The sequence below is a fragment of the Prionailurus viverrinus genome, chromosome E2 (genome assembly GCF_022837055.1).
Source record: "Prionailurus viverrinus isolate Anna chromosome E2, UM_Priviv_1.0, whole genome shotgun sequence".
Classification (NCBI taxonomy): Eukaryota; Metazoa; Chordata; class Mammalia; order Carnivora; family Felidae; genus Prionailurus; species Prionailurus viverrinus.
The window spans coordinates 51,309,216-51,330,331 of NC_062575.1; the positions used below are offsets into that span (position 1 = coordinate 51,309,216).

At 64.9% G+C, this 21,116-nt stretch overlaps 2 protein-coding genes across 9 annotated transcripts; both read right to left on the reverse strand.

Annotated features, from left to right (window-relative positions):
* Window positions 1-402: 402 nt before the first annotated feature.
* On the reverse strand, window positions 403-10,922 carry NKPD1 (NTPase KAP family P-loop domain containing 1). 6 transcript variants are annotated; one of them, XM_047835786.1, is made up of 5 exons: window positions 10,785-10,922; window positions 7,347-7,459; window positions 6,140-6,541; window positions 3,811-3,942; window positions 403-2,459 (listed from the first exon to the last, which is right to left on the reverse strand). In XM_047835786.1, exons 2-5 carry the CDS (start codon window positions 7,444-7,446, stop codon window positions 601-603), a joined length of 2,493 nt encoding a protein of 830 aa, XP_047691742.1. In that variant the 5' UTR covers window positions 7,447-7,459; window positions 10,785-10,922; the 3' UTR covers window positions 403-600. The 6 variants fall into 6 exon arrangements, with proteins under 6 accessions (XP_047691742.1, XP_047691741.1, XP_047691743.1 ...); XM_047835785.1 differs by lacking the exon at window positions 10,785-10,922 and adding an exon at window positions 10,579-10,697; XM_047835787.1 differs by lacking the exon at window positions 10,785-10,922 and adding an exon at window positions 8,229-8,322.
* TRAPPC6A (trafficking protein particle complex subunit 6A) lies at window positions 10,466-21,019 on the reverse strand. Of its 3 annotated transcripts, none has more exons than XM_047835792.1 (6): window positions 20,873-21,019; window positions 12,885-12,952; window positions 12,569-12,686; window positions 11,861-11,944; window positions 11,566-11,659; window positions 10,466-10,784 (listed from the first exon to the last, which is right to left on the reverse strand). In XM_047835792.1, exons 1-6 carry the CDS (start codon window positions 20,954-20,956, stop codon window positions 10,753-10,755), a joined length of 480 nt encoding a protein of 159 aa, XP_047691748.1. In that variant the 5' UTR covers window positions 20,957-21,019; the 3' UTR covers window positions 10,466-10,752. The 3 variants fall into 3 exon arrangements, with proteins under 3 accessions (XP_047691748.1, XP_047691749.1, XP_047691750.1); XM_047835793.1 differs by having other exon boundaries at window positions 12,569-12,705; XM_047835794.1 differs by lacking the exon at window positions 12,885-12,952 and having other exon boundaries at window positions 20,873-21,017.
* Window positions 21,020-21,116: the final 97 nt, after the last annotated feature.

Sequence of the window (21,116 nt, forward strand, 5' to 3'; positions counted from 1 at the left end):
GGCAGCGCTGCCCGCCCCAGCTGGCGGAAGTGCCGGCGAACCCTAATTAATCCATTACGCCAGGGGCAGAGCGCCACCCTTGGAGTGGACCAGCCTGCTGAGGTCACCGGGGACACCGCCCTCGGAAATGCCTGCAAAGGGGCAGGCTAGGGTGTGGGGACAAGGACCTGGATCCCCCGAGGCCTCTCGGCGCTCCCTGTTGCCTGAGTCAACCCGGCACATCCGTCCTTCTGCCCTGCCTCAGTGGCCTCACCCACCGCCCCCACGCCCTCTCCTGCTTCCCGGGATGCCAGCAATGAGGCCCCGGCAGAGGCTGCCGGACTCCCCAGGGGGTGACGTGGGCTTGGCGCGACAGGGCAGGCGTAAGCCAGGGAGACCAGGACATGAAGACCCACCGGGGCTTTCACATCTCCGTTTATTGCACTTGAACCCGGGCTGCTTCTTCACTGGTCCTCCAGCGCCAGCTCTCAGACGCCGGCTCCGACACGCTGCGCCTGCTGCCTACAGCTCTCTCCGGCTCACAGCTTCGTCTGGGGGTGGGGGGCGGGGTGGCCACCGGAGGCCTCATCCCAGACACGGGCCGCGGGCCGGCTGAACCCCTCACACCCCGATCTGGGCGGCGGGAGGAGCCGTTGCCTCCCGGGGCTCCCGGGGCACCCACTCGAGGCCCGTCCCGGGCCGTGGTTTGCCCCCGTGCGCCCGGTCCCGTGGGCGGTGGGCCTCGCCGGCGTGCCCGGCGCCCTGCCCTGACCCCAACGCCCCGGGCGCGTGGCCGGCTCCGTTGGCGGCGTGGGACGCGGCGTGGGCCGGGGACCCGGGCGCGCTGGGCGGCTTGAGCGCGCTGACCGCCCGGATGAGGCCCATGCGACGGCGGATGGAGTGGTCCAGGTTGACGGTGCAGCGCAGCAGGCTCTGCGCCTCGGCCACGGTGAAGGGGAAGTCGGCGCCCAGGAAGCGCTCGAAAAGCTCGGGGTCGCCGTCTAAGTCCAGCACGTTCTGCAACGCCTTGGTCATGGCGTGCAGCTCGCGGCTGTTGTCGCAGAACACGTCCCAGAGGCGCGCGCGGGCCTCGGGCGCGCCCCCCGCCTGCTGCCGGTCCTCCAGGCACTGCAGCGCCCAGCTGAGGCGGCACGGCCACTGGTTGGCGAGCACGACCCACGCCACGGCCTGGCGCGGCGTGGGGCCCGCGAAGTCCCCGTCCTGCTGCTGCAGCAGGCGCACGGTGATGGGCACGGTGTTGACGATACGCCGCATGGACACCACGTTGTCGGGCACGTACTCGTACAGGCAGTCGCGCTCGTCGTGCAGGCAGAAGAGCGCCTCCTGGATGCGGCGCGCCGCCTCGGCGTCTATGCGGCTCTGCGCGCCCGGCGCGCCCGCCTGCGTCTCCACCGCCAGGAGCTGCGCGACCTCGCCGCCTCCCCCGCGGCAGCCGGGCCGCAGCCTGCGCGTCATCTCGCGGTAGAGCAGGTCGTCGCGGCTCTGCACGGCGTCGTGCAGGAACTGCAGCTTGGTGCGGCGGCCCATGATGGGCACGGAGAAGGGCAGCGTGACCGTGCGGTTGAGGAAGAGGTAGCCGTTGTCGGCCGTGCCCTTCATGGAGCCGGCGCTCTCGAGGCACGCGGCCAGGATGCTGGGGTCCACCACCAGGATGAAGATGAAGGGCGCGTGGCTGTCGGACAGCAGCGTGTTGATGGCGTTGAGCACGCCCACCACGCGCTCCGGGTAGCACGTGTCCAGCCCGGTGACCTCGAGCACGACGCGCAGCCGGCGCCGCTGGTAGATCTCCAGGAAGCACAGGAAGTCGGTGAGCAGCTCCACCTCCTTCTTCACCTCGCACATGAAGCCCAGCTGGCTGCCGAACTTCTCGCGAGACACCAGCCGCTCGATCTTCTTGCGCTGGCTCACGAACAGGTGCTTGCCCACCGAGTACACGGCCATGAGCAGCCCCGAGCCCGACAGCGTGGTGGCCGCGCCGCCGAACACCCGGAGCAGGCTGCCGCCGGCGGCGCCGTGGCCCGGCGCGCGGGCGCCCACCGACAGGTAGAGCAGGCCCACGCCGAGGCCGAGCGCCGCCAGCAGCGCCAGCAGCGCCAGGCACACGCGGCGCCGGCAGTGCCACTCGCGCTGGCAGAAGCCCGGCGTCGTGGCCGGCTTGTTGCCCAGCACCGAGTACACGCTGAAGGGCAGCGCGCCGTAGTGGTGGCGGATGCCCTCGCACAGCGTGGTCACCAGGCCGGCCCACAGCTTGTCGGTGCCCGCGTACTGCCAGGCGCTGAAGCGGATGAAGAGGAACTTCACGTTCTTGCGCCGCAGGTGCACCTCGGTGATGACCGGCTGCAGGAACACCAGGTACCACAGCAGCCGCGGGAAGCCCCAGCCGCGCACCGCCCGCGGCTGCCACCGCACGCGCCGCAGCTCCTCGGCCTCGCGCTGCGCCGCCTCCTGCTGCATCAGCGCTGCGGGGAGCGAGGGGAGGGCGGGCGCGGGGGACCGCGTGAGGGGCGGGGCCCAGGAGTGGGAGGTGGAGCCAGCCCCCCCCCCCCCCCCCCGACCCAACTCCCCGGACGAAAACGCTGACGCGGGTGCGGGAGGAGAGGCCTGCGCCCGGCACGGACCGGGAAAAGGGCTGGGGGCGGGGCCCAAGGTCGTGGGTGGGCAGAAGCGGAGCTCCCGAGGGGGAGAGAGGGCGGGAGCGGGAAGGAAGGCCCTAAGGAGTGAAGGAACGCGTGCGAGGTGCCGCGGAAGCGAAGCGCAGGGCAGCAGAGTACAGCCTTGGTCTGATTTTCCTGGCTCGGTGCTCCACCTCCTCCTCCAGGAAGCCCTCGCTGATCCCCAGGCTGGGTCAGGTGCCTCCTGGGCACCCCAACCCTACCCACTACTGGGGGGGGGGCGGGTCATCCCTCTCTGGGGACAGGTCTGTCTCCCTCTCTGGACTGTGAGGCCAGGAAGGGCAGGGCTCTGGTCGTCTTGGGCGTCCTGCGTCCCCTGGGCGCCAAGGAAGTGCTGGGGGAAGGAGTGTTTGAAGGATGGATCATGAGAGGTTGAGGGGCAGGGTCGGTCTGCTCTTGAGGTCGGTGAACAATGAGCGGGCCTGTGCCAGTCACCTAGTACAGACTAGGAGCTCCAGAATGCTGCTTCCTTTTTTCCTTCTAGCCGAATGTTTTCTCCTCCCAGGACCCTGTTTGTCGCTGTGTGACAACACAGGGGCAGAGGCCGGCTCACCGGGGCCAGGCTCGTGGAGGTGAATCTCCTCCGGCCCCTCTGGCCACCGTCAGGCTGGGGTCCGGGCAAGGCTTGAACCAGGTCCGAGCTGCTGTGGATCCTGGCCACGTGTCAGCCCCTGTGCTCGCTTAACACCTATCTGTTAGGGGTCTTGTGGACACCAGGCCCTGCCCGGGCCACTGCTGAGAAGAGATGGGTCCGGGGGACGGGGGGGCGGGCACAGGAGGGACTTTGCGGGAGCCAGTGAGGACCCTGGGTCTTCTCCCCAGAGTGTTGGGGAACCAGGGAGGCCTTTTGAACAGGGGAGGATGGGGCTAGATCTTTATCTTTAAAAAGATTCCTTGGAGCAGATCTGGCAGAAGAGGGGATGAGACTGTTGGCCGGGAGGCCAGAGAGGGAACGAGCGGGGAGCCGGGGGCAGAGGCTGCGGGCATCAGGAGGGACCTGGTTAATGCTGACTTCCGGGCCTCTGGACTGGGGCAGGCCGGGGACGCCTGAGGCTGGGCAGGGATCAGAGGCTCCGTTTCCCCTCCTCCTTCCCCCCCCCACCGCCTCCCCCCCCCCAACACAGAGAGAGAGCCTCACCGGTGATCTTGTCCAGCATCATGTGCAGACGGCAGCCAAAGGGGGCATAGAAACCCACGGTCACAGGGACAGGCACGTGGCAGAGGGTCTTGGCCAGGCAGCTGCAGTAGACGTCATCTTCTGTCAGAATATCTGGAGGCCGGGGTGGGGGGCGGGGGAGGGGAAACTGAGTCAATGAGGCTGGCCGGGCACCACCATCCACCCATCTGCCCTCCAGAGAGCCCACCCTCAGCTCCTGCCCGCATCGGCATCCCTCTCCCCACTTCCCCCAGGTGACTCGGGTCAGACCCTCAGATGGAGACTTCTGGGGCAGTAGGCAACCCCCTCCTCCGGGTCAGATGTGTCCCTCCGGGCACCGCAGGAGGAGCTGACCCCAGACCCGCCAGGGAAAGGCCAGGAGACACCCCACCGATCCCCAGCACAGAGGCCCATGGGATTTCGGCTGACCTGGCCCTAGGTCACCAGGTCCAGCCACCAGCCCATGATTCTCCCAGAAAAACCCCATGGGCCTCTCTCGGGACTTGAGGCTCTCAGATGCCCAAGACACCTCTCTGCAGGCTCCAGAATCTTGCGTGTCGGCTCCTGCCTGCTCTACCAGCCTGGCCCCAGTGTGGAAGGGCCCTGACAGTCACACGCTCCTCTCAGCTTCCTGTCCATCCCTTACCCTGATCTCTCTCCCTCTCCAGGACCCCATGCCCACCAGCTCCCATCCTGCCCCCAAGCCCAGGCAGACCCGCCTCTTGGTCCCGACCCTGCCACCTTTCTCTGCATGACCCAGGTAGAGCGTTGCCATTGAGCGAGGCTCAGTCCCTCCTTCTGGAGGGTGGGGTGCAGAAACACCGGGCAGCGTGGATGCTACAAGGATGGGCCGGGGCGGGGTGGGGGGCGCTTGGTCAATGCCATGGTCTGGGGTGGCCATTTAGGGAGCAGGTCCAGGTTTAAGTCCTTGTGCATTACGGCGTCCACTTGACTGAGGGCACCCTGCCCCCCAGATCCCCCCGCCGAGTGCCACTTCTCAGCCTGGGGTTGGGGCACCAGAAAGGCAGGGTTCAGCTGTGGGCTGTGCCTGGCCAGCCTCCGGGTGGGTACACGGTGGGCCCGTGGTGGGCCCGTGGGCTGCAGGATCCCCGCCCCCTCCCCGAGGTCAGCGCCAGGCCTGGGGTGGCCTCACCTCGTCAAGTCTCTGCTTCTGTGTGTGACATGGGCGTCACGGCCGAGAGCCACCAGCGACGAGGTGGTGCCTGACCTGGAGCCCGAGCCCCTGCCTGGCTGTTGCTCTACTTTCAAACCAGACCCGGAACCCAGCCACGTGTCCCCATCTCCCCTGCCACCCCCCGGGTCACTCCCCTCGCCCGCTCGGACTCCGGCTTCCCATGCTCACCTCCCACAGCGCACCCTCCTGTTAGATCCCAAGCCAGCTCGCGGCTCCCGCCTCCCCCTCCCCACAGCCACCAGGCTGTGGCCCCGTGTGACCCTCCCCACACACTGTCCCTGGAACGGGCCACCTCAGAGTCTGCATTTGCTGATCCTTCTGCCACTTACTTGAGAGGACTGCCCCTTCTTTGCTCAAATCCTGCCCTCCTGAGGCCTTGCCCGATGACCCTATTTCATTTGCGAGCCCTGATGCTCCCTTCGCTCCTCTCCCAGCCCTATTCTCCCCCAGCGTGCCTATTGTGGGGTGACACGCTTAAACTTCTCTGATTCCTCTCACGGCCTGTACCCAGCTCCCCTCCGCCGCCTAGAGATCGTGAGCTCCGTGTGAGGGGGGCAGCCTCTGCCCTGCTCCCTGCCATCTCCCCACCCCGCTCCCCCGGAACAGAGCTGGGCACCCAGGACAGCCGTCCTGTCCCAGGATGGATGGATGGATGGATCCCTCCCCTGGCCACGCTGTTCTCTCCAGCCCCCAGGCCAGTCCCTGCCTCTTGCTTTAGCTGCATGTTTGACTGTCTGCCCCACACCGGGGCTGGCCAGCAAGCTGGTGCTTGTCACCCCCTGCCCCCAGTTCTCCCTGGCCTGCCGGGCTGGGGGGAGGGAGGGCCGGGAAGAGAGAAAACAGAGCAAGGCTGTCAGCAGAGGGAGACGGCCAGGGCCCAGACCCCTGGCTGGCCCGGACAGAGGCCCCATGGACAGGGCAGGCCTGGCCTGGCAGCTTTGGATCCCGACGGGTGAAGCAGAGGCTCAGGCAGGGAGGAGCAACCCCCCCCCCCCAACCCCGAGACAGGGACCAGAGTGAGCGGGGAGGCGGGCGGGCTGAGGAGCAAGAGGCCTGGACAGCGGGGTAGGGGGGAGAGGTGGCAGGGACGAGCCCACAGGAGGACTGGGTAGGCACCCGAGCTGTAGGTGAAGGAACTGCAGGCTGCCGGGGCGGGCAGGGGGCGGGCATCACTGGGCCTGCTGGGCTCCAGGAGGGTGCCGGCTGCACGGGGCGGGGCTGGGCGGCCGCTGGCCATGGCAGGTGCTGCGGTGGCAGGTGACATGGTGGGCCTGGGGGGCGGCTGGGGGGCGCTGGCCGGTTGCGTAGGGGCAGCAGCGGTTGCAGGTGGCCCGTTCTGGACCCCTGGAACGGAGCAGAGCCGCTGTCGCAGGGGGCTGGGGGGCCGGGGGCCGGGGGGGCAGCCGCTGACACCCCCCCGGTTGTTGTAGGCCAGCTGCCAGCGCACCTGTGGGGGCAGCCGGCAGGGCCCGTGGGCTGGAAGGGCCGCCGGGTCACGGCGCCACTGGTGACAGCATCCTGGAAGGAAGGAAGTGGGGGTGACTGGGCCTGGGTCCCTGAGCCCTGGCGGGCACTGGAACCAGGTCGAGTCTTCAGGTGGAGGCCGGGGCTGGTCCTTCCTCTGAGGCCCCGGAGAAATCAGAGAAAATGAGGAGGGGGTGTGGGCAAGGGAGGGGCCGGTCTCCGTGCTCTCCCGTGGGTGGGAAGAAGAGGTGCAGAGACCTGGGCTCTAGCCGGGCGAGGGGCTGGAGCGGGGACGACGACTTGGGAGTCCCTGCTGCCCCCAAAGTCCTCGGCCCCTGGGGGATGGGTCCCCAGGGCTCGGGGAGCAGAAGGGAATCCATCAGGAGCTGGCCTGGTTGGTCCCGAGGAGGCTGGAGTGGTGGGAGGTGGCCAGGACTGAGAAGAAGGGGGCAGCCTCACACCCGGGCTCCGCAAGGCTGGTGGGAAGGGGGCTGCCCCGGGAGGCGGGGCCTCCCGAGACTGCGCTGCCCCCGCCCCCGCCCCCGCCCCCCATTCGTACCCACTCAGGGGTGGGGAGAGCTCACAATCCGGGGTGGGGGGATTCTTCCCACGCTTGGGGGAGGGGTAGGCCGGCTGGGCCTCCCCCTCTGACACCCCCATCCTGGACTCACGCTTTTGGGCTCCTCGGGGCCCACGGCCCCCACCCGCGGCCCCTTTACGCAGAAGCCTCCGTGGGGAGCAGTGGCGGCCCCTCTCCTGGGCCCTCAGGTTCTCCTTGTGTTCAGCCATCCACTCGGCGGCCCTCCCCGCTCACAGACCACTCTCCCTGCCGGGACGTCCCCCCAGACCGAACCCCTACCTTTATGGCGCCCCAACTCCGGGTCCAAGAAGTAGCGCTCGGCGGGGGTCCGAGAGGGCAGGGCGCCCTTGGCGAAGTGGACGGTGTAGTGTTTGTGCATGGCGGCGGGGGCCCTGCTCGGGGGAAGGAGAGGGCTTAGTGCAGGAAGAGCCCACCCCCGAGACGTGACCTGGGACAGGTGAGAGATCCTGTCCCTGACACTGGGGCCCTGGGTCACCAGGGGGGCGCGGAGGTGCTCTTCAGAGTAAAAGTGAGTGGTCGCGGCGGGGGAAGGACAGCTAGACGTGAGAGAACGGGGAATGGTTATGCGGGTGCTAGGGGCTGATTTAGGGTGCGTGAGATTTCCCAGGGCTGGTGATTGGGTGTTTGGGCGCCCCTGGGGGTTTCTAAGAGGCCAGGACAGGGGGGCTGCCGGGCAGCTGTGGGCCGGGGAAACACGGGAGCCCGGGGGTGCCGAGTAAACTCAGGGCACCACCAGGTATTGGGGGTGTGCGCCGTGGGAGGTGGTGCCCGGCACCCTTTGAAGGGACATGTAACCGGCATGGTGAGAGCTGGGAGCCCCAGGAGCCACCGGGTGACTGAAATTCCAGGGCCGGTACATCTAGGGCCTGGATGAGGGCGGGAGGGGAATCCTGGGGGAGCACATTACATCACGGTGGTCCAACCCGGGAAGAGACTCAGCAAACTCGGGGCGAGATGGGGCGCACAGGTTTAAACTGTAAAGAGCCGAAAGCAAAAAGGGAGGGCGGGATGCTGTGGGGGGGGGGGGGGTCGGCGAAGCGGAGGGGCAGAGGAAACCGGGGTGAGGACGGGCTCAGTGAGGATTGGGGGCCCGGCGCGTGGCCCCTGCCCGCCTGCCCCCCACCTGGGGCCCCCCCGTACCTGACGGCAGCCTCCAGGCCCCAGCTCCCTGCCCCGCCGAGCTGCTGTGCCAGCCTCACCGCCCGTCAGCACGGGCCCCACTGGAGACAGGGCCCGAGCCGGGTGCCAGCCGCCCGACCGGTTTGCCCGCCCTGCCCCCGCCCCTTCCCCTGGAGTGCCCGCCCTGCCCCGGTGTTCTCTGCTCTCGAGGACTGGGGGCTGTCCTCCCAGGGGATCGGCAGACTCTGCCCGGGGAAGGAAGCCGGCCCAGGGGTTGAGAGTCGGGAACTGAGAGAAGGCCACAGTCCCGGGTTCAGATGCCAGTTCCTCCAGGGCCCCGCTGTGTGGTCTTGGGCAAGTGACTTCACCTCTCTGAGCCTCACCTTCCTCATTGCTGAGTGGGCCAGTGACAGCCAACCTCCCATGGTTGTCAGGAGGAGTCCGCTGAGCACAGAACCTGGCACTCGGTAATGACGGCAGTGAGCACCTGTGGGCACCGGCTGACCCACTTACCAGGCCGCCCTGGATGCCGCCCGCACGTAGCGCCCTACCGGGAGCCGCGCGTGGTTTATGCGCTTTCCCTATAGTCAGCCCTTCTTCCTCACCAGTTCCCCGGGGGGCAGCCGTGAGGCCATGACAGACGAGGAAACAGAGGCCCAGAGAGATGAAGTCCCTGGCCCCAGGTCACATGGAGGGAGGGTAGGGCTTTTGAAAGCCGTGGTTTGTGCTGCAGGCTTTGGGGCTCCCCTCCTGTCCGCTGGGTGGGTGGGAGGCTCCCTGCGGCTGCCTGACAAGGAGTCACGACAGGGTGATGGGGGGGGGGGGGGCAGGGGAGACAACCACCAAACGGTGCCCGGGACAAGGGGGTTCAGGACGAGACAGAAGGGAACCCAGATGGTCCAGCAGGCTGCCCCTCTAGGGGTTCCGCCTGGGCGACCAGAGCCATGCGTCCTTTTGTCTGCTGGGGGCCAGTCCTCTCTCCTCCTCAGGTCTTCAAGCCGCTTTTCCTGGGAAGGCTTCCTCCCTGTCCTTCACCAGTTGGGGACTCTGCCCACTGCCGCCCCCAGAGGCCAGGCCAACGGGGGCGGGGCGGGGGGGGAAGGGGAGTATGTCTCAGTTGGGGGTGAGTCTGCAGGGGGGGAACTTCCAGGATGGGCCCAGGAGCTTCTTGAGGGCAGGACAGGGCCAATCCCCTGCCTGCCTTGCCCAGCCTGAATAACCAATTCATTCGGGAAGCATCTGCCAGGCTCTGTACTGGCCAGAGCCAGTGCCCCACAGAGGGATCCAGAGGGACCCGGGCAAAAGTGTGCTGAACAGGAGTAAACGGCACGGGGCCAAAAGAAGCGTCCAGCGTCCAGGGGTCGTCTGGGGGCTGGGGGCACAGCGAGGAACCGCTCAGAGGCTGGCTCCCGGGTGCCCAAGAGGGAGGAGAGTGGGGAGTGGGCCAGAGGTGGGGCAGCCTAGGCAGGGAAGAGCATGTGGGGAGTCCAGAGGCAGGCCAGGGAACAAAGAGCTTAGCCTTCTAGGCTGGAGGGCGGGGGGGGGGGGGGGGGGGGGGTGGGCAGGGCAGGGGCCAGATGGGGTGTCTTCGCAGGATCCTCCAGAGGTGGAGGAGCCCCCAGCCACCGGTGGTTGTTTTAAGCGAGAAGACCCTTTCTCCTCCCACTTGGGTCTCACCCCAGCCTCAGTTTACAGCTCTGAAGCAGGCAGCGGGGCCTGGGCAGAGTCCCGGTGTGTGATACCCTTGGGTGCTATGAACGTAAAGGGGGGAGGCGGTGGGGGATGGGCACCACTGCCCCGGGGGGCAGGTCGGCCAGGCTGCTGTTCTGAGTAGGACTCCCATCCGCCAGGCACCTCAAGAGTGTGCGCGGGGGGGTGGGAAATGAGAGCGTCTGGCCCGTCTCCTCTGGTCCGTCCTCGGTGCAGGTAGCCCCAGGCCCACCCCCGCCCACACTCCGGGTGGCCTCAGCCCCGCTCCCCGGGGAGAGGTCCGTTCTGTGCGCGCCACTGGGTAGAGGACAGCCCCAGACTTGTTGACTCTGGCAAGGCGGCCAGCGCCCGGGGCCACCCTCCCCTGCCAGGTGTGCAGGGCAGGAGGCTGTGGGCTGGGGGTGGAAGGGGCCTGCAAGGGGGGGGGGGGGGGGAGCCACACAGGGTGCTGTGCTTCCCACCTCCGCAGGACGAGTGACAAAGTCACAGATGCCTCCTCCCCGTCCGCACTCAGAGTGACCCCCTCCACCTTCCACTTTAAACCCAGCTCCACACGCAAAACCTTTATTGGGCACCTGCCGCGCAGAAGGAGAAGTCCCGTGCAGGGAACCCTTCACACCAGCCCCAACCTGGCATGCCCTTACCTCCCTAGGACACCCACCTGAGCACATGGGACTCCCTGAAGCGGCTGGACCCCGCCCCCCACCTGTTCATCACCCATAGAGTCTGGGGTGCCCAACACCAGCCCTCTGGCCACCCCCAAAGGCAGTGGTCCGAGGCCCCCCCTGGGCCGGGGCGGCGGTGAGGCTCAGCTGGGGTGCGGGCCTGGGGCTTCTCAGGTTTTCTGAATCACCACCTGGAACTTACCTGGAAGAGAAGGGCTGGCGTTAGCTGGAGGCTGGGACCTCAGGGACGAGCCAGAAAGCACCCAAACAGCTCAGAGATGTTCATCCCTGTCCAGCACCAGCAGACTGCGTGGCCTTGGGCTGGGCTGACGGGTGGTCAGAGGGGGTGCTGCTCCCCGCCCACCTGGCCCGCGTCCCAGAGCTGTGTGGGTGACTAGCGGCACGAAGGTCAAGCATGCAGGCTGCTGAGGAGGGCCGGGCACGGGCTTCTGTGGCATGTGTAGCTCAGGTCCTGCCCACGTGGCCTCGGGGACCCACAGAGGGAAGGACACCTGGGGGGTGGGGCAGCAGAGGGTGGGCTGGCCCCAGGTAGGGATGAAGCTTCAGCCTGTCTGATGGGAGGGCCGTGGGGGGTCAGGACACCCCGCCAGACAGGCTGTGGCCCGTAGGCCCCGGCTACCCTTTGGGGACCCCATCAGAGCATTAACCAGGCTGACTTCTATCACATCCAACCGGAACAACGTTCAAAACTACCAGACCAGCTCATCACTGATGTCCCCTGCTCTGGCCTGGCGCACACCCCAGGGAAGCAGGCTGGGGGGGTGTGGCCAGGGGGCCAGGGTGGCCAGGGCACGTGACTTAAGCTCTCTGGGCCTCAAATTCCCCATCTGTAAGTGGGGCTTGGCAGCCCTGGCCCCGCCTCCCCGACCCTCAGCGGGGGCAGGGGCGGGAGGGCTCGGAGCCCCCACCGCACTTCAGGGTTGGGAAGATTCCCCCACCCACCCACCCCCCCCCCGACTCACAGGTGGGCAAGGATGCCACGGAGGCGGTGACCAGGCTCTTGATGCCCAGGGTGCTGAGGGTGCCTCGCAGGAGGCCGCAGGTGAAGGCCAGGAACTGGGGACAGGGGACACAAGTCACCCAGGGAAGAGGGGAGGCCAATACCCAGGACCGGGGCCATACGGGGCATTGGGCTCCACAGTGGGGGTCACCTCCTTCCCTGGGTCCCGGGCCGTGGGACAGTCGCTCGGCTTGAGGACAGGCCTGCTTTGGGGCAGGCGTAAGTGGGGGGTTGTGGAGTCCAGGCACCCTCCCTACCTTGGGTGCTTCCTCCAGATACTGCGGGCCGGAGGCCATCCGGATGAGGAGGGGGAAGCTGTTGTCCTGCAGCACGTAGGTCCCCTGGGGGCAGAGAGGAGCCCAGTGGGGGCTGGGGAGGCACCTGTGCCTTTGTAGCAGGGAGGGATAAGCCAGGACCCGGCACCCCCTGCTCCGTTGGGCTGAGGTCTGGAGGGACCCCTCCCTCAAAACCCCTGTTTTTGGGGTCCATCCTTTGGAGCTATGCAGAAGGGCCTGGGAGCTGCCCAGCCTGGGCCAGGTATCCACCCATGGGGCATGTGGGTCCTGTCCCTCTAGCTGCAGGACTTCCGGGGTGGTCCTTCCTCCCAGGGCTGTGGTGAGATGCTGCAGACCAGGCCCACGAAGCGGAGGCCAGGGCCCGGCACAGCGTGGGCGCCTAATAGGAGGTCGGGCCAGCTCGAGACAAGCGGCGACTCGCCGGGGCGAGGTGCTACCAACCATGAGCGCCTGCTGCCCGCTTCGAGGCCCCATCTTGGGAGGCCTGTGGAAACTCTGGCGATAGCCAGGACGCCCCATAGTGGCCTCCTGGCTTCCCTCAGAGGACTGGGCAGAGGCCCAGAGAGGGGAGGCGGGCCTCCGGGGTGAGGGGGGGCCCTCTCCAGCCTCCTCTTGGTTTCAGCCTCCGCCCTGAGCCAGAAAGCCGGGCCCCGGGCCCGAGGAACACACCTGGTGGTTGGTGCGGAGGCTGTCCATCTGCTTTTGGAACACGGCCACCCACAGGTCTTTGCATAGGAACTTGAGGACGTCCAGCTCCTCCCTGAAGGCCAGCGTCTCCTGGGGCAGCCTGGGGGCAGCGGCAGACACTGGGGCCGGGTGGGCCGGGATGGGGAGCCCGGGGTTAGGAAGAGGGGGGGACGCCAGGCTGGGTTCCTATATGGAGCAACACGACCCTCCCCGTCCAGGTGTGCCCAGGAAGGGACTTGACCTCGGGTCCTGCCTGCCTCTGGCCAGGAGGGGAAGGACAGGAAGTGCTGGCTCTCACCTCTCGCCCAGGGCCTGGCCCACACGGAAGCCCATGCCCTCCAGGACAGACAGGCTCATCTTCTGTCCCTAAAAGGCCAGGGAAGAGAGGCTCAGGGGAGCCCCAAGAGGGAGTGTCCTGGGGCAGCAGCCACAGAGGGGACCCTAAGACCAACGTGCCCATCTCTGCGAGCTCACGGGTAAGGAGAGCCAGGAGGGAGGGCTGTGCCCCTGCCACGCAATGCCTCCACAGATGCCATCGGCTCTGAAGACCAGCTCCCTGTTGCTGCAGGAAAAATGGGGGGTCTTCCTCAGGCTTGGCTTCCGCCTGCTCGTCTGTCAGCTCTGTCCTGAGAACACCCATCGCTTATCGCGAGCATTTCCGGTGTGTGCCTCGCGATACCCCGTGGGCAGGTAGTGCTCTGATCACTCCGGGGGGCTCACGGTGACTTGCCCGGGGGCTCTCGTGGCAGCACGCCTGCAGCCACAGCAAGGGACCCCCGGGCCGTGGGGCCCACCCTCATGGCCTGGCCAGCAGGAAGCTGCAAAAATCAACTCTGTTCATCACGCCTTAAAACATCAGCCAAGGGGGTGCCTGGGTGGCTCAGCCGGCTGAGCGTCTGACTCTTGGTTTCAGCTCAGGTCATGATCTCAGGTCGTGGGATCAAGCCCCGAATCAGGCTGTATGCTGAGCCTGGAACCTGCTTAAGATTCTCTTTCTCTCTCTCTTTCTCCCTCTATCTGCCCCTCTACCCCACTCACACTGTCTCTAAAATCTTAAAAAAAAAAAAAAAAAAAAAAAAATCAGCTGAGACCCCTGGGAGAGACACGCAAGGGCTCAGGGATGGGAGAGATTCCCTTGGGTGCTCAGGGAAGGCAGTGGTGGCCACGTGGCACTGCAGAGCTCAGGCCAGTGTCCCTCGGCAGGAGGGGCAGAGGCGCAGGTGGGGGGCATCAGAAATACCAGGACGCATAGAGTGAGGTGCGGTGCTCCCTGGAGAAAATCTGGCCGAGCAGGGTCAAGAGGGGGGTGCGGAGCCCAGGCACGAGCCCTGGGAGGGAAGCGGCAGTCACCAGGCCTGAGCCCCTCCCTTCCTCCGGCCACCACCCTCCCCCGGGAGCGACTTCCAGCCTCCTTTCTGGGCCTGATGGGCCATCACGGAGCCTTTCCCATGGTGGATAGGATTTCCCTGCTGAGATCCGGCTCTGGGACAATGTCCTGGCCTCAGCAGGTTTCAACAGCCTTCTGGGACCCTGCTGTCCCTCCATCACCCTCTGCCCTGTGCCCTGACAGCTTCCCTTAGTCCAGCAGAGGGGCCACTCTGCCCATTCACTGTTACCTCCCCCAACTCCCAGAGGCCTCCTGTCCTGCCCTCCCAGCAGGTTAGGTCCTCGATCCCAGCGCTGACCAGTCTGTGGCGTGGGGACCGGGGCTGACCTTCAGCAGCCAACACTGGCCTTGGCATGTGGGAGGCCCTTGGGAAACAGAGGCCGAACAAGGTGAGCCATCAGGATTAGCGCACGTGCTGTGTGCCGGGCGCTTTGTGCGAACCTCCTGTTGAATTTTCACCACCCCGTAAGGTAGGCTGTATTTCACGCCTGGAAAGCGGGGCTTCGAGGGTTAGGTAACAGGCCCCTCAGCCATGGGGCCATCTTTCAAACCTGAGCGGGTCTGGCTCCCAAGCCCAGACGGCCAGGTGGGGGGGTGGGGGTGGCCAGGACGACACCCACAGCTGTCCCGGCCTCAGTGAGGTGGCAAGGGCTGCGCTCACCCACCCCCCCCCCCCGCCCCGAGCAGAGGTTGCCTGCGGTTCTGGGCAAGGCACCCCTCTTCTCTGCCAGGCCCCTGGCCCCTAGGCCCTCGCCCGCCATTCCATGCTCCTCCTGCAGGAAACGACCCCGGTGATGACACAGCTCCCTGGTGGCCGAAGCCGGCCGGCTCTCCGGCTCTCTGCTCCTGCCATGGGGGCTCCTCTGGTTTCCTCGGGCACAGCAGGTAGGTGAGCGGGTAGGGGTCTGACCGCTAAGGCAGGCGCCTGCGCAGTGAGCTCAGGTGTGTGAGACAGGGAGGGGACGCGTGACCAGTGGCTGAGTGCAGGGTCCACGGCCAGATCAGCCCGACACCTACCTGCCAGCTGGGGGGCTGGGTGGGGGCTAACTGCCCTGGGCCTCAGTTTCCTCACGGGCAAACAGAGGACCCTGTCAACAGTGCTACCTCCCAGCGTCCTTAGGAGGATTACAGGAGTTAGTAAATGCAGGCTAAGAGTGGTCCCAGTCGGGCTTAGTGAATGTTACTGTCCTTGTCACTCAACCTGGGTGACCAGCCCCTGGCGGGAGGAAAACCCCAGGAAGGGGCTGTGCTCCCTGTCCACCCCCTTCCAGAGGTGAGCGCCTTAAAGAGGTGGGCCAGGCTCCATTCTGACGAGCACATGTGTCCCTGAGGACTTCCTAGCACAGGGGGGGACGGGACGGTCACTTCCCCATTCACTCCACAAACATTTCCTGGTGGCCTCGAGGAGCTGGCCACTGTGCCTGGTGCGACGACGGGGGCCCAGGCGATGGGCACCCCACATGCAGGGGAGCCGGGCAGGGCAGAGCCAGCTCCCCGGGGAGGGGCCCCAGGGTGCTTCTCAGAGGAGGGGGCCGGGAAGGGGAGGGTGTACGCAAGGGCAAGGAGGCGGCTAAAGGGATGGGGGTGCAGCTCAGGCCACGAGGGCGGGGGACAGTGGCGAGGGGTGGGAGCGGGGAGGGTCCTGCGGACCAGGCTGGGGCGGGCACGGCGGGAGAGGACGCCACCGTCCCTGGGACGGAACACGCAGGAACTAATGGCGCGGTTACAGCCTCGATGCCCCAGGGAGGACAGATGCGCTCCTTCTTGAGGGCTGCACGGGGGCCAAGTCTGAAGGAAGAGGAGTTAAGCAGGGAGGGCAGTGGGGTGGCACCCAAGCCCAGGTCACAGCCAGGACAGCAGTCCCGAGGGCGAACAGCCAGAGAGTCAGCAGGGTCCTCAGCCAGGCCAGGGAGGCGGGGCGGGGGGGGGGGGGGGTGTGTGTGGCAGGGGTGAGGATCTGGAAAGGTCTGCATACGTTCAGGCTTCCCCCTCGGTGAACTTCAGACTGCCTGGATTCAAGTCCTGCTTAGTGACCTTGGGCAAGCTATCTAATGGTTCCAGGCCTCAGTTTCCCCGTGCAGGAGATGGGGCTGATGGCAGGCCCTACCTCACGACGGCGATGTGGCCGGCAGTCTCCAACGGCTCAGCCCCAGCCCCAGCCGTCGTTACTGCGGGCACCACCGTAGTCAGCCCTCGCTAGGGGCTGATTACGCATCTGCTGAACTGGAAAGGCTGGGTGGTGGGTCCAGGAACAACAGAAAAGGGAGGGGAGACGGGCGGTGGGAGGGCAGGGCCGAGGATGAGCAGGTGGCAGAGAAGAGAGGGCGGAGGAGGAAGAGACAGAAGCCTCGCCTATCATACCTGCCTCCCTCGGTCTTCCCAAGAGCTCGTCAGGGATTAGGGGTTTATCATTCCTTTTTTTTTTTTTTTAAACATTTATTTATCTTTGAGAGAGAGCAGGGAAGGGGCCGAGAGAGAGAGAGAGAGAGGGGGGGGGGGGGCGGGACACAGGAGCCAAAGCGAGCTTTGCTTTTGCAGCACAGAGCCCGACACGAGGCCCAAAGCCACGAACCGTGAGACCATGACCGGTCGGCTGCTAAAGCGACTGAGCCACCCAGACGCCCCTAGGGATTTGTCATTCTTGAGAAAGGCAAGGCGGGGACTCGCAGCCACCTGGCCCAGCCCAGAGCCAGGGCATTTCTGGGCTATTTGCACAACAACCCACTGACAGGAAATGACATAATGCAGGGGCAGGGGGGAACCCCTTCGAGAAGGCGCTCCCCCCAACAGCATGGGGAGCTGGGAGGAAGGGGCAACAGACAGAGGGGAAGCTCTTGGAAAGGGAAAGTGGGGCAGCTAAAATAAACATCTGTTAACAAGGGAGCTGAAAAACAGACCAACGTGTAAGGTGGATGAAGCCTCCCGGATCGTCAAGGAAAGCACACGAGGTAGAGAAAAAAGAAAAGTTGTAAGACACGTGGAAGGGACCCAGAACATCCAACGTTCATCCGAGAGCCAAGAAGACACGGTGGAACAATGTGGAAGAAGAATCAGAGACAACAGAGAAGAACGTGCTCGGCTGGAGGAAGGTCCAAGTGTCCAGACTGACGAGGGCCACGGAGCTCCAAGGAGGATGGTGGGAAAGCGAGCAAACCAGGCCACCCCACAACCCCCCCACATGCTGAGCACCTGACTCCCAGAGAACACCCTGGGCTGAAGGGAGGGAAATTGGTGGGGGCCCTGTGCTGGGCTCCCTCCAGTCTCTCCTGCTGTGCCCCTCAGTGATCTGTGAGGCTCACCACCACCGGGCCCACGGCCCTCTGTGCCGGCCCTGGCGGAGGGACCTGGGACGGAGCAGCCCCGGCTCCCACCTCCAGAAGGGTGCAGGGACAGGGAAAGTTCTCGCTTTCCCCAGGTGAATGGCCCCAGAAGGCCCAGAAGTGTTCGGAGGGAGCCGGGGAGTAAGAATGAGCAAGCGCAGAGAGCCGACACGCCCCCCGCATCCACCCGGGCAGCCGCAAACACCCCCAGATCCCACCTACTCCCCCCAATTCCTCCCACCCCAGGCTGAGCGCCTGCCTCTGCTCTGGGCCCCTGCAGCAGCCAGTTGGCTGCATGTCCATTCAGGTTCGTTCACATGGCTGAGGAGGCCCATCTAAAAAGTAAATCCGAACGCCCCACACCTCAGCTTAAACCTTCTATGGCTCCCACCACTCTCAGGACAGAGCCCTAGCTCCCACCACGGGCTCCCTGGCCTCAAGTGCACTGCGCCCCCTCCGGGGCTCTGCCCCCAGGGGGCCGCTCTGCCAGGGATCCAGGCTCCTGCTGAGGGCAGGGGTCCATCTGGGAGCTGGTACACCCATCCCAGGTGCCCAGGCTGGCGTGGGCACTCACTGGGCCTTGGTGGAGGCAGGTCTGGCCCAGCAGGATTGCTCCTGGGCCGCCGCCAGGGCTCACAGAGGTAGGTGACCGAGGCTCCTTGGTGTGCAGAGGCATTAACTCCTTTGCCCCAGGCCCCCCTTATCTTCAAAGCTGCTGGGGTGGAGAAACCACAGGGACCTCTTCCTCCCCAAGTTTTTCCTGCTTTGATAACAAAGGCCCTTTGACCTCCTGGCTCCTCTGGCTAGTCTTCCATTCCACCTGTAACCATCCAGAAAAACCCATTCAACAGTCCCAGGTAACCACCATACCAGGCAGGATGTGGGGAGCCCCAGAGCTCCTGGGCGTATGTGCTGCGGGGACAGATGAACGAGCCACCATCCCTGCGCTCAAGGAATTCGGCGGCTGCTGGAAGGGACAGACCTGAAGCCACAGACAAGTTCTGGAGCCAGAAGCCTGAGTCCTGATTTCCCCTCTGATTATCGCTGCTGTGCACCCTGGGGAAATACCCCTCTGGCGCCTCAGTCCCGCCTCTGTAAAATGGGACGATAAGGTCGGCCTCGCAAGGCTGTTCTGGGGACAAACTCTGACAAAATACTGTACCGGGGACACCAGAAGTACCCGACAGGAGGCCTGCATCTGGTTCAGACAGGACACGTGTTGGACCAGAGAGAAGGAACAGAAAGAGGAAGACGGAGGAAGGGCTGAGAAAACAGCAGTTCTCTTGACGTTGCCCCCTGAAAGCGCAGCTCCCGGGCAGAGGGGAGGTGGGGGAACCGCCAGAGTCCTCACCCCTGGCTGCACCCAGGACTCACCCTGGAGCTGTGGGGCAGGACCCCGGCATGGGACTTCCTGGGGCAGCTGGGTCTCTGGCACGTTGATGTGCTTTGAAAGCCCGTCGTGAGCACCCCTGAGTAACCCCAATATTTCCCACACCTGCTCGACCACAGAAACCCATTAAAAATCCTCCTGGCGAGCGCGAGGGAAGACACGCCGGGAAATGCGGGCCAGCGTTTACAGCACAGGCTTTGGAGGCGGGAGGCGTAACTCTACATTCCTCCCTCTGCCACTTGAGAGCGAGCAGTCCGTCCATCAAAGCCTGTGTGTCTTCGTCCACAAAGCCTACAAAGCGGGGAGGATTGTGCTGACCTCTGTGGGTTGACAGGAGGATCAAATGAAACCAGGAGCGTGAAGCCCATGAGGGCACGTCTCATTTGCGGCAGGTGCTACCACGATTATGGAGCCCGATGCCCAGCCCGGCCCTCCACGGCACAGGGGCGGCGTCTGCTTCCCCAGAGCCACGCCCAAGACCTACTGTGCGCGCAGGCCCCACCGTGTGACCAACACAGACCCAGGCCTCGCCTTCACGGCACACAGCCTGGTGGGGGGAGGGGGTGCGGACGTGAATCAAAGGATCTTACCGAGCCCTAGTTCAGACACACACTTGAGCGGGACGGGGCGGCCACGGGCAAAGGGGAGGGGGCTGCAAGATCACAACGAGGACACCTGGCTTCGAGCCGGGGCTCAGGGAACGCTTCCCTGAGGAAGGGGCATTTGAGCCAAGGTGTGAAAGATTAATGGGTGTGAACGCAGCGAAGATGTGACAGGTGCAGTGAGTAGAGAGAGGAGGGAGGAGGCCGGCCTAGGGCAGAGGTGAGGAGAGGTGGGACACCATATTCAGGGAGGGGAACGGGCAGGGCCTGGTTGAGGGCTGGCGGTGAGGGAGGAAAGGCTGATGTCCGGGACACCTGGGGTCCCGGCTTCAAAGCCAGGATGGACGGGCGATGCTGCAAACCCCTCTCTCCAACACACAGGCCGATGCACAATCCCTCTCCCTTGCTCTCTGTCTCACAGCATGTCCTTAACGTACTGTACTTTATCCATGTACCTTATTTATCTGCGTACCCCCCACACCATAAGCTCCAGCAGGGCCAAGAGTTTTTGTACAGTTCACTCATTCCCAGAGCCTCCCCCAGGGCCTGACACTTGTTAAGTTTTAGATGAAGCCCGGGGAACGTGAACCCAAAAGAAACTATGTTGCCACTGTAAGCAACACTTTCCCTGAGGCTCCTAAACCAGAAAACCTAAGCCAGAAAAGGCGCCTTGCGGATCGACCAACATCATATACTAACAATAATAATGAAAAGAAGCAATCACAGCATTCATTTATCAAGCACCTAATCTCTCCCTCACCCTTTCTTCTTGGGAAGAGATTTTTAGGACAGGAGCTCCCACGTTCTGGGGGCTGATTAGGTGCCACACATCGCACGAAAGGCTTTAAAGTTTGAGTTCATTTGTTCTTCCTAGGAACCAACTGCCAAGATGCCAAGCACGCTCCTACCTCAGGGCTTTGCCTCTGTTGTTCCTTCTTCTGGAATGCTCCCCCGCCCCCCAACCACAGGGCTTGCTTCCTACACTCTGTTCCTCAGAAGGGCCTTCCTCCGCCATCAATCACTCCATCCCTATTCTTTTCAGGACTCTACGGAAGTTTTCTTTTCTTTTCTTTTTGTTTCCTACGGAAATTTTCTTTATCGCACTTCTCACTAGCCAGGGGCATATTTTTGTTTGACTCCCGTACTAAAATGTTAAGTTTCGCAAGGAGAGGGAGACCGTGTCTGGAATACAGTAGGTGCCTAATAAGTGTCTGTTGGACGCGTAAAGGTCTCTGAGACTGAGGTACTGTTATAATGCCCATTTAACTAAGGAGGAAACTGAGGCACACAGGGACTGATTCCTAGTTAGGGGAGCGGATGGGATTCAACCCAGGCAGCAAGTCCTGACTCTGTGCTAGGCCTTGAGCTAAGCTTTGCCCGGAGCTTCGTCGCTCACTTTTGGCAGTAACCGCGAGGCCGGCCCTTCAAAAGTCCCCACTTTACAGACGAGGGAGCCAGCGCCCAGCGAGGCAGGGGCGGGGCCGGGGTTGCACCCCGGACGTTGAACCGCCCTCCGTGCTCCCCTGGACGTAGACCCGGCCTTGCCGTCGCGGCCCGCGCCTCCTTCCCCCGGGACCCGGCGCTCACCCCAGGGCCAGGGTCGGAGTGGTGCGCCCACAGCTCCGCCACCATCTCCATGTGCAGAAACTCGAACAGCGCCGCGTCCGCCATGCGCCGGCCTCGCGCCCAACGACCGTCCAGCGCTTCGTGCGTTCATTGGCCCAGCTGGATAAGCCCCGCCTCCGGCACCTAGGCGCGAGCCCGCCTACTCCCACCTCCCTCGGTGCTGCGGCCTAAACCCCGCCTCCCGGGCTCACATGGTGCGCGCGTG

Bases quoted from the DNA above. Each gene is read 5' to 3' on its own strand.
- TRAPPC6A (XM_047835792.1), bottom strand. From the start codon at position 20,956: ATGGCGGACGCGGCGCTGTTCGAGTTTCTGCACATGGAGATGGTGGCG. The intron at 12,953-20,872 runs GTGAGCGCCGGG...CTGGCCTTTTAG, and splicing joins ACTCCGACCCTGGCCCTGGG to GGACAGAAGATGAGCCTGTC. The intron at 12,687-12,884 runs GTGAGAGCCAGC...CGCTGCCCCCAG, and splicing joins GGCCAGGCCCTGGGCGAGAG to GCTGCCCCAGGAGACGCTGG.
- NKPD1 (XM_047835785.1), bottom strand. From the start codon at position 10,631: ATGAACAGGTGGGGGGCGGGGTCCAGCCGCTTCAGGGAGTCCCATGTG. The intron at 6,542-7,346 runs GTAGGGGTTCGG...CCTTCCTTCCAG, and splicing joins GGAGTTGGGGCGCCATAAAG to GATGCTGTCACCAGTGGCGC. The intron at 3,943-6,139 runs GTGCCTACCCAG...CCCGGCCTCCAG, and splicing joins TTCCTTCACCTACAGCTCGG to ATATTCTGACAGAAGATGAC.